Here is a 12,270-nt window from a genome sequence, read left to right on the forward strand (position 1 = left end):
AATCAATCCCAGGATAAAAATCCAAAATGAGAAATATTCTACAGGGAATGGGGATAGAGACGATATCAAAAAACAAATTGTCCAAATGCTTTCTGATGATTTTTCATGATTTGAGGATAAAATCGAGAATATTATTTAGACGATTTGTCAAGAAGAAGACAAACATCCAAGTATTTTAAAGCATTTAGAGAATATCTTTTCTGATGTTTTATAGGGTATTAAAAGTATGCCATGACACTGTCTGTATAAGAAAGAGTAGAAATATGCAAAACTTCCAAGCCATACAAAATTTGCTGTAGTGTGCATTTTGAGAACATGTGTTTGCAGTAATAAAAATGACCACCCCAGAATGAATGGAATGAGAAACCCCCCCAGGGTTTTTATTGTCTGTCTGGATTAAACTACAGCTCATCAAGCAAAGCACATCTCACAAGATGCTCCAGAAGAACACGGGGGTGGATAGCTCATTACAACCAGCATGAAGAACACAATAGGAAAGGAGGCTGGTGAGGAGTGTCATTCTAATGACTGTCATGTGGACCCACAGAGAGAATCACAAGCTAAAACAGGCTCATGATAGATGGGTGGCATATGGAAAAAGAAATAGGAATGGGGCTAAGGATAGACATGCACACACGCACACACACCTATTTACATATGCTCATTTAATAGAGTTCCAGGCATCCTAAGCACACATTAAATTTCTAATTTCTGGTATAAATCCAGTCATCTGAATACACTATCATGCACTGAGCTCCAGTAGATAAAAATTCCTATTGAGGATCAACATTTTCTCCCCAGATCTCAGAGAAGCAAAGATAATATTTATATCTGTATGGATAAATAAGTAAGCTATCTAACCAGAACTGCCCAGTCAGTTTAATAAAACTATAATATTCGTTCATTACATATTGAGAGCTCAGCTCATTTTGAGACTGTAATATTGGTTGTTTAAATTTACCATTTAATATAATGATATAAAATGAAAAAATATCAATATGCATAAACAAGCCATCTTGAGATAAATCACCTACCCACAGCACATGTATTGCTTCTCATTATTTTCTTTAGAGGTGAGGCTTTTTTCTAAAGTACTTCATAGACATTTACACACACACACACACACACACAAATATTTATATAATGTGTTTTATCTAATTTGCCTTTCTTTATAAGCTTTTTTATTCAATGATGGATTCTCAACTTCTAGAATGGTGTTTCGGAAAAAAGTGGATACTCAATAAATATTGTTGAATGAATGAATACTTGGGTCTAGCATAGTAATAGTAACAATAAGTCTGTAAATAGGCGTAGATTTTACCTTGAATAAGTAGAATAACAAGAAGAGAAAGGATCCAGACTCTTCTCACTACCAATACTTGGGTTACATCATATTAGGGGGATTTGCAGTTATCAAGTATTCATTTATTCAACTTGTTTATTGAAGTTCTATCATGTGCAAGACATTGAGCCAAATATTCAAGCTACCATTGCAGTAATTTTAAGTAATCCATCTTTGATATAGTCAAATTTTAATTTTATAAAAATGAAGCAACATCAAGGCTGAAAAAGTTTATATTCAGTATTTAGTTAAGAAAAGATAAATAAAGGTCTCCCTGGGTCCACAGACATTGAATTCTCATTGCATGACTGTCATACATTTCTAAACAAGGCACTGTAAAGAAATACCTATGCAGTAAAAAAAAAAAATACAAAGTTTATCCACTCTGTTAAATTTCGTAATACAAATAGAAAGATCTTATATGTTTAGAAAATATTAACAAGTATTAAAAATTAAATAAACTTTCTGCTCAATACTTTATTAACCAGAAAATTCTATTAATCAAAACATTCTTTTCCTCGGCATTCTGGTTGGTCTAGGTTTTGCTGTAATAAAATGTACATGAGAAAAAAGGATTTAAATATTTTTAGAGCATAATGATATTACTGATAATAATTCTTCACTAGTAATGATGAATACATTTTTGAATTATCCATAAAGGGACCAAAAAGATTATTTGAATAAATATTTCTATGTGAAAAACAACACATAACCCTTTAGTAGCATTGTTTATCATTCCTACACTATCTTGGCACTAAAGATCTGTGATAAATAAGTTTCTGTTTGACTAGAGAAACAACAGAGCATTAGCAAAATTAGCACACTGTGGTAAATCTATCAGCACACTATTTTAATAGTAGATATAAACTACTAATCTGCAATCTACAATTCTTAATTCCCAATATATGACTTTGAGTCAGTCATCAACCACAAAACCAGAACTATCTCCAGAAACAATGGTAACATCCATATATGCCAGCTAACACATGTGCAAACTTTGGTTTGAAAGTGCATTTGGCATAATCAGTATATAGATAGGTGTCTAAAAATATTAACTATTTTCTATGTCTCAAAAGGAGTGTATATTAAGACAACAGTAGCACCACTGAATAAATTATTTTACTCATTGTATCTACTGTAAAGTCCTATGTTGAGTAAAATTTATTAATAATCTATCCATTTAGATGGTACATTCTAAACTCCAGTGCCTGTGACTGTGACTTTATTTGCAAAAATAAGGTCTTTGCAGATGTAATTAAGTAAAGGATCGATCGCAAGATGAGAGCACCTACAATTGCCTGGGTTGGCCCTAAATCCCATGATCAGTATCTTTGTAAGAGATAGGAGAGAAGAACAAACAGCGGGGAAGGCCATGTGAAGACAGAGGTAGAAGTTGGCATGATGCAGCCACAAGCCAAGGAATGCCAGGAGCCAGCAGAAGCTGAAAAGGCAAGGATGGATTCTCCCCTAGAATCTCCAGAGGGAGCGTGGACCAGATGAGACCTTGATTTTGAAGTGTCTTCCAGAAATGTGGGAATAAATTTGTTTTGTTAAACCACTAGATTTGTGATAACAAGTTACAGTAGCCATAAGAGCCAGCACCAAATCTACTGCTGCTCACTTCTGAGACAGCTCAAAGAGAGTATTATGGGCTGACTTGTGTTCCCTCAATATTCATATGTTCAAATCCTAACCCCCAGTACTTCAGAGTGTGACTCTATTTGGAGACAGGGTCTCTAAAGAAGTAATTAAGTTAAAAGGAAGCCATTAGGGTGGGCCCTAATCCAATATGATTGGCGTCCTCCTAAGAATCAGGACACACAGACACAGGGGCTGTGCATGCCCAGGGATTCCACCATGTGAGGAAGCAGCAAGAGGGAGGCCTCAAAAGAAACCAGTCCTGCCAGCACATGGATTGTGAATCTCCAGCCTCCAGAACTGGGAGAAATTAAATTAATGTTGTTTAAGTGACTTCGTCTGTGACAGTTTATTGTGGCAGCCATAGCAAGCTAATACAGAGGGCAGAGGGGATTCCAAGCTTTTGTTCTTAGAATCACAGACCCTAGCAAATTCCCCTCTTTTCATGTTAGCTGAGGTAGAAGTATTCTAAAACACAAAAAGAAACAAAACAGAAAGTTTTCAATAATAATTACCAAGTGATCAGTACTGTTAAGAGAGATAGCCAACTGAACGAGCATCTACCAAAGGACAATTAGGCATAGTTAATATTTGTGGTGAGGATTACAACTAAAGTGCCTAACAAAGGAAATGTTCAGAAGACACTTGTCAGCACCAGAAAAAAACCTTAAAAATCAACCAGTTCCACACATATATTCTGCAGAAATAGAAACCAAGGCTCCAAAGACTACTGTCCTGCCCCAGGTGACTTGGCTTGTGCGTGACAAAATCAGGATTTTGACACAGGTTCCCTCAACCCTAGACAAACACGTGCACGTTTTACCAGTGCCTCTCTCATGATTTTTTCTGTCCAGCAGAGAATTTTTCCAAATCTCCCTGCTGGTTCCTTTTCCCTTGGGTTATGGAGGGAAGATGCTATCTCTTTGAAGAGGAGACTATTGTGGAGCATGAAGTCTTAGATTTGGGGTTTTAGTGGTGGTATTCAACGGCACCTAGCTGCTTCTCAGGCATACAAGCTCTTCTCACCCTCAAGCCTTGTGCCTTCAACATCAGCAGCAGAGTCACGTTAGTACAAGGGAAACAATAAGCTTTCCAAGTTGATTCTGAAAGCTGTTAGTACACAGACCATGGCCTTTCTTAACATAAACGTATTTGGTGAAAGCCTACCTGTATCTATACAGTGCCCTCACCCTCCGTTCCTGAAGGGAGAGGAATTTTCACATTTTTCCCTATCACAGGCAGATGGAGGGTGGTGCAGGGGGAACTCAGGAAGAAGGAATGGGGAAACTGTTTAAACTTAGTCACTTCCTAGAAGAGTAGGGGAATCAACACTTTCAGGCTCTATGCTGGCCATCTTATACACAGTGATTCATTTAATTTCTTAATTAATGCAAGGTGAGTATTATTATTTCCATTGAATGCATGAGGAAAATAAGACTTGGAGAGGTTAGCTAAATTGCTTAAGGCCACACAGAAATTGAACAATGGAGCTGACATGTAGTTCTTGGTCTTGTCTCACTATTAAACCTATATTCTGCCAGCTACACATATAAAACAAGAGTAGGGTCTGGTCTTGTAGCCAAACCTCAGGAGTTAATGAAATAGAATCACAAAATTTCTGAAATTCCACCGGAAAGAAACTTAGAAGCAAACACATTCTGTCTTTCCAACATGCCAAGTTTGTATCTACCTTAGGGAATTAGCATTTGCTGCTCTTTCTTTGTAGAATACTCTTAAATCATTCTATGGCTGGGTCTCTCTCATCCTTCTAGCCTCCACTCAAAAGCCATGTCCCCAGAAAAGGTTTCCCAGGCCATCTTATCTAAGCAGACCCAACCCTGTCACTTGACCACATTGCCCACCTTCAGTCACACTGCCTTGTTTCCTTCATTAACACTATCTGAGATTACTTTTTTTGCCAATTTGTTTGTCTCCTCTCTCCATACTTTGCGTCCTTCCTCAGTGTTTCAATAAAATTCCATGGGAACAAAAATGTTATTGTCAACTGTATCCTCAATGCCTGTGAGGTGATCAATTTGTTGAGTAAATCTGTTCTAGTGGTTCTTTAATCAAGGATGCATGTTGATCTCTTCCTACTTATGTGTAGCTTGTAAAGTCCCTCCAGATTATTCTGATTATTCTGTTGGACAATTAAGGCAGCTTTCACATCCTTGGAACCTTTAAACATGAGTCATGATTGCCCAGGCATGCCCTCTCCCCACCCCAACTTGCTTTCAAGCTCATTACATTTGAATCCTACGTGCAAGCAAATCTAAATTCCTGCTCAGGGGCACCTAAAACCAACTCTGATCCTTTAAAACTTGATGTTTGCACAAGTCCTCCTTGTTCATAAGAATGTGATGTCTCTTATCAACTTTGCCTATATCATTACATATCATTAAACATTTTAGAATAGGTATTGATAAGATCAAGCCCCTCAAATCCCACCTCCCTCTAAAGTAGTGAACATAAATAGAAAAACAAGAAAAATATAGGCTGGGTACAGTGGCTCATGCCTGTAATCCCAGCATTTTGGGAGGCCAAGGTGGGCAGATCACATGATGCCAGGAGTTCAAGACAAGCCTGGCCTACAAGGCAAAACCCCACCTCTACTAAAAATACAAAAATTACCCAGGCATGGTTGTGCACATCTGCAATCCCAGCTACTCTGGAGGCTGAGGCACAAGAATTGCTTGAACCCTTGAACCCGGGAGGTGGAGGTTGCAGGGAGCCGAGATGGCACCACTGCAATCCAGCCTCAGTGGCAGAGTGAGACTACGTCTCAAAAAAAAAAAAAAAAAAAAAAAGAAAAGAAAAGAGAAAAGAAAAAGATTAAATTGGATATTAACCACAGGCTGTATTTTTATCAGTACAAAAAAAAAAACCCAAAAGACAGAAGAAAAACCAACCAACATTCTGGTAGTTTTTTACATGATTATACCCTAATTTCTCATCAATAACTATATGATACACTGGGAATAAATCCATTTGCTATTATTTCAAGGGATACAATAAGTCTCAGAACAAATGTGGTCTAAGGGAAGTGTGGTATATTAAATAGCCAAAGACATCATGAGTATGCAACACTCACTTGGACCAAACATACAACCAGGCATTCCAAGGTCCAGGTGGCATCCAGTCATCTCTTGTTTGGTAAATTAGTTTAATTTGAATTACTTGAGCCCTGGATTTTGTGGTGATGCATTTTTCAGTGAATTGTGAGAGATAGAGAGAGCTTAGCCTAAGATGGTGGAGTTGCAAAAATATTTGCTCTCTGATTTAGAATCCTAAAGTAACCTTGGCTACAAATTTCCATATACTTGTTTCGTATCCAAATTAAACCTGCCACATCTTCTATCCCCTGCATCACTGATTGAATCAAGTTACAGATGAACATTCTTTTTCTCTCCGCTTTAATTTATTCTGTCCATTTTTCAGGGCATACTGAACATTCCTGCAATTCACAATAGAGATGTCACAATATCTGCAGAGAAACTGTGAGCTTTCACAAACCATCAAAGCGTGTTCTTGATTCGGAAATCCCACAGTGCCTAAGTCTACAAAGTAGATTTGTTCTCCACCTATAAACCCCATTTATACATATTTAATTGTGATCTCATTCTCTATAAAAGAAAAGGTTTCATTGGCTCTGACTTCCTTCTGACATTTCTATCCCATTTTATTAATGTTCTTGGTTCCTCCTTTGCAGTCTTTGCAGTACAAACTAGAAAAGTACTTTGCTTGTACTTCAGGGATTGGGGTGGGAATTAAACTGTTTTCCAGTTCTGAAACTACCCATTTATAAGGAAGGAAATAAAAACTTCCAAGAAGGATGGCTGAATATATTGCCAAGCTTGTCTTTTGCTCTTGGGTTTAGTGTACATAACCGTACATATAATTATTTAGAGCAGTGCTCATATAAAGCCATGCCAATGAAAGTATCCTTGCCAAATTTATCATAGGCTGCTGCAGGCTGAGATACTGGCGCCATCTCAAAGAAACCCACATGTGCTAATACAAACTAGGAATTTTTGTAATTTTTATTGTGCCTTTTGGAGGAAAACATCCTTTCTGATAAAAAGATACTTCATCATTCCTCAATTTAAAATTTTTTTTTGTAAATAAGAATTAAACTTTTTCTACTTATCTGTGCAAGGAACCAACTTACTGGTCAAATATCTGAATTTAAAGGAAGCCAAGAATAGAACAATTTAACTTCTGAGCCAGGATCCCAAGACAGAAGTGACCCTTATAACATTATTGTTTCTGCTTTTTTTTAAAAGATATTGCAACACTGTTCATAATTTATTAAATGGGTTTATAACTGCTGAGGGAGATTTGAGCTGAACTGTTGAAAACATTTATAAATAAAAATAAACTAAAAAACATAGCTTTTCTTTAATTGTAATGATCAACCCCCACTAACAGAAGATATATTTATTTCTAAAGGTTTTATAAATGTTCAAGCCATTCTTAAGTCATTAAAATACATATAAGTTCGTTTTGTTATTTAGTCTTTTTTAAAAATCTGATTAAGGGTCCTCTATAGAGGAAAAGCATTAGTATCTATTTACTTAAGTGGCACTTAAAAAAATCCGTAATTTGTTACATTGAACTATTAACTACTAGTGAGAAAGATAATGACTTCCATTTAATGAACACCTGTGTTCAATGCTTTTCATTTTGGAAATGAATTCCAAGAAGTATAATTATCATCAGTGTACAAAACAGACAAGACAACTGGAAATCAAAGACACTGGGTCATTAGCTCAAGTTATGGCTAGAGCTGTGGTCTGAAGACTGGTTTCTATGATTCTAAAGTTCTTTCCCCTGTTGCCTCTTTCTAAGGAAAAAAAAAAATCAGTGTCTACCTGATTGTATGAGCGCTAATAAACTAACAAAAGCTAAAAGTTACCTCAGAGAAAAAAAAATTTTTTTCCCAATGTATACCTGAAAAAGAACGCATTGATGTAATCTTTAACGTTTACTAAGAACCAGCCATAATACTAAAAGAAAGGTAGTTTAATCAGAAGTATATGAATCTAGAGATAAAACTTTAAGAACAAATTTAAAAAGTAAAGAGTTACATGTGAAGGAATTTAGGAAGGCTAAATAAAAGGGTAAGTTAGGCCTAATTATATCCACTCTTCTTAGCGATATAGTAGGGTCATGACAGTTATTCTGGAGGCTCCCTTTGAATATGCGGACCCTAGAAATTCTCAAAGGGCATTCAGAGTTCTAGGGGAAAGCCTTAGTAGTGTTTAACACTCTGGAAGAACTCCTCGCCTGAGGAAACTCTTTAACAACTTTCAGCTAGAAGAGAAAGAGCGGCCCAACCACCTGAGCTTTGCTGGAGTCGGGGCGTGGGTTCCTCGTCCCAGATGTAGAAAAGGGGAAGGCATTATGGCATGTTTATCCCTCAAGCCTATGAGAAGTCTGTTATCTACCATCTAAGGGGGCAGAACTGAGCACAAATCCCTACCGGTATCTGATTCAAATTGCTCCCTAAAAATATTTCATTGTGGCAAGGACACCTGCCACCCCAGAGCAACCACAGAGATGGAAATATTAGCTGTTTATACTCATCCAACTCAACTAGGGAATGAGATTCTCTGAATAGTACAGAATCAGACATCCCCTGGGAGGAAGACACTGTAGAAACCACATAGTGGCGAATAAAGAGACCGCAATCTGCAGACCTCAACCTAAGAATAATCAATGGACATTTTGATTGGCTAAAACTGGATTCTTTTGACAAAAATGAGTAGCCCACCTGAGACTATCAGGAATCATGACTGGATCATTGTGCAAGAGTCTTAAATATTCTAGATATCCAATTTATGTTCCAAGAATATCAGTAACATGTGCTTTATCTCTCATCAGCCTGAATTGCTTTCTAAAAGGATATAACAATTGTGAAAACTCAGAGGCAGGATGCATGTCAAAGAGTGAAAAGTCACGCAAATTGTCAAGTCATTTTGCTGTAGGTTCTTTGACATGCTAGCCAAGGCCTATATGATATCCTCTGCTCTACATCCTTGCTGAGTTCAGCTCTGCTTCTTTATGCAACACTTAAATAATCCAGGGGCAAGTGTAGCCATCATCAGATTCTCTCAGCCTATGTACACCAAAGTGCACGTCTCAATATCCCAGTGCAACCTGTGCATGATGTAAGATTTATTTCTTAATCTAACACTCAGATCACCAGAATTTTTGGCATTGTAATATCAACATCCATTTGAAACCTTGGCAAAGAACCAAAGCACCATTCCCACCTAACAGCCTCACAGTACAGGACTCTGTGATATTGAAAAGCAAGAGCAACTTTTTTTTTTCATTTTCCATCAACACAAAGCATAGCAATTTCTATCAACGGAGTAACGTGAATTTAAAGCCAGCAGTCCAAAAATATGCCCAAATCTGATTCCGTTTCAACGTAAAGTTTTGAAGAAAGACCTCTACCTGGCCAACATGGTGAAACCCTGTCTACTAAAAATACAAAAATTAGCTGGGCATGGTGGCACGCACCGGTAGTCCCAGTTACTCAGGAGGCTGAGGCAGGAGAATCGCTTGGGTTCCCAGGGTTCCCAGGAGGCGGAGATTGCAGTGAGCCAAGATCGTGCCACTGCACTCCAACCTGGTGATAAGCGAGACTCCGTCTCAAGAAAAAAAAGGAAACACCTCCAAAAAGTCCCACAGTGTTGACTTACAAGACTAGGCTAAAGTAGCTTGCAGTTTACCTCACAGAAAAACAAAATGAAAAACAAAAATCACACACAACACCCTTTAACTGAAGGGTTTAATAGAAGTTTATACACAATGCCACCAGAGAAACAAGCTGAAAGACCAATGTCATTCTCACAGCAGGCTACCCTGCTTCTTGAACACAACTAGAAAAAAAAAAATGATGATCGTTTGTGTATGCAGATATGATTCAAGAGGCCAAGTGGTAATGGACAGTCATTTCTTTAAGCTGCACATGTGCGGACAAGCAGGCCATTTCCAGGTGAAAGGTCAAGACAGAAACTATCACTGCTTTGGTTCTGTCATGTAGACCTGCTGTCACTGAAAGTCTTAATCTTTCAACCAGTCACCTGACAGCTTACAGCTACTTTGGTCTGCTTTTGTTTGAGCTGGAGCTTGGAATTATGTTGCTTCCAGACCCAGTTCCAGTGTTCTTGTTTTAGTGTTAATCATTCTTACAATGAATGAATCATTGAGCAGGATATTATCTAAGAAATAGAAATTCAGAACCAGCTTCCAGTTCTGTGTTGCCAATTGCTTTTTATTGACTACTTTACCAACTAATCAGAGAAACACACTTAGACAAGTGATACCATTTTTTTCACATATCAAATGGTCATTTAAAAAATAGCCATAACCAGAGTTGACAATGATAAGGTCAGAGTAAAATATTAATGGATACAACTTTTTATACCCCTTTGACCTAATAATTCTATTATAGGAATTTACGCTACTGAAACAATCAATGCTGCAGAGATTAATATGCAAATAAAGAGGATCCTTGTGGGGCCATGTATAATACAGAAATGCCAGAAACAACCTCAATAACACATAGATAAATTACCATACTCCATTCATTGAGCTCCTTCCAGCCATTAATATTTAAGAAAATTAAGAATGACAATACTCTCATTATGAAACAAAAATTAATGTTATTTAGTATACAGCAATGCATAAAGTTAAACAAAACAAAGTTTGGTTGTCATCAAATTCATTAACAAGACTTTTTAAAAAATAAACCTCTAATAGGATATGAGTTCTTGAGCGGTTACAGATTTTAGGTCCACTTCAAAAACAAACCCAAGAACAAAGGAGTGTTGTTAGAAAAATGTGTTGCAAATGGCCAGGTGCTGCTCTCTTTCTCAGGTTCAGGTGGTTTTTAATAACTGATTGTCTGCTACTGAGGCTCTAGACACCAATTTCGACCAGGCCTCTGATTTAATCCATACCAGGGTTTGCAATACTGAAAGAATGTGGGGGAGTGCACTATTGTTAAACTGGACCATAATTCCAGTGGATGACTTCCATTAGAAGTTGGCAACAATACCTGGCTCACAAACAACTCTAGTTTTTTTTTTTTTTCTACTTATGCCCCCAAATTAGCTCATATTCAAGTATTCATTACAAGGAATAATTTCCAAGATTAGTAGAAATTACTCACTAAATTAGTTTCACACCTTAAGTCACACTCAAAATATCCTATAAGATTTTATTTAAACCCAAGTTGCTTTAATACAGAAAAATCTCAATATTGTAATTAACCAAATTCTACTTTGTGAAACTTGCACATTCAAAAGATATGTATGAAAACATATGAAAAACTCACATAAAAGAATCCAAGTGGTCCGGATATATACGGCATTTTCATTCCCAAGAGATATTTGACTTGTGAAGTCACCACATGGGTGGCAGCCCCAGTTGTCATTGCGCTGATCACAGGCTCCGTGACCACGAATGTGGCACTGCCCAGTTGCAGCACAAACATGGCCACCTGAGAGGAGAAGGGAGGAGTGAGATGAACTTTCAGATGAAACTCCCCAAAGTTCCCAGAGGGGTTAATGTCTGACACATTTTCATTTTCATTTGATAGAATCATAGGGAACTGACGTGTAACAAGTTTCTTACATTGTATATATACAATATCTTGAGTTTCCCTGAGCACATTGTTAGGTCCCAAGAGGTTTCAAAGGTTTCAAATGTTATTAGGTACAATGCCAGTATCTCAATTAAAATTAACACAATATTTTTTCTAAATTTAGACTTTTCTCTTTTCCTAATCCTGTGTTTCAAAAAAGGGAAATACACTCAAATCAGTTTAATATATGGGTCTATGTGGAAGAGAAATCAAATTTGCATTACTGTATCTGTAATTTAAAAATTTAAAAAGGAAAAGACATGATTCACTACTTTATACCCAGTAGGCATAAAACCTCAAAAGCATTGAAGAGAGAAAGCCATTCCTCAAGATTCTCCTGGGTTCTGAGAAATGGGAACATATTCTTTGACCAGATACTTGGTCAAGTAGTAACCCATTTATGCCAGAGGCAGCAAATTTATTTTGTGAAAAATCAGACCTTGGTGATGACCTTGAGCAGTAGGATATAAATAATTCCCACAAGCTTATGTTCCAATAGTGGAACACTAGGCATAATTATTAAGGGCCAATATTTAATAAGAAAACATTAGGACTCATTTGTATATGTGGCACTGCAAAAGACAGATAGGGTAAAGATACATGTCTTAAGAAGCCCAGAAATCAGTATAAA

The 12,270-nt window shown here is 37.1% G+C and overlaps 1 protein-coding gene across 3 annotated transcripts in view; it reads right to left on the reverse strand.

Moving 5' to 3' along the window:
- The window catches only part of LOC105497269 (solute carrier family 26 member 7), a 143,737-nt gene that overhangs the window by 63,812 nt on the left and 67,655 nt on the right, over positions 1 to 12,270 (reverse strand). For all 3 annotated transcript variants that reach the window (XM_024797730.2, XM_011768276.3, XM_011768275.3), the window contains exon 5: positions 11,331 to 11,495. In XM_024797730.2, the coding sequence (XP_024653498.2) occupies positions 11,331 to 11,495 (165 nt within the window). The remainder of the gene's footprint in view (positions 1 to 11,330; positions 11,496 to 12,270) is intronic.

Source organism: Macaca nemestrina, chromosome 8 (genome assembly GCF_043159975.1).
Source record: "Macaca nemestrina isolate mMacNem1 chromosome 8, mMacNem.hap1, whole genome shotgun sequence".
Classification (NCBI taxonomy): domain Eukaryota; kingdom Metazoa; phylum Chordata; class Mammalia; order Primates; family Cercopithecidae; genus Macaca; species Macaca nemestrina.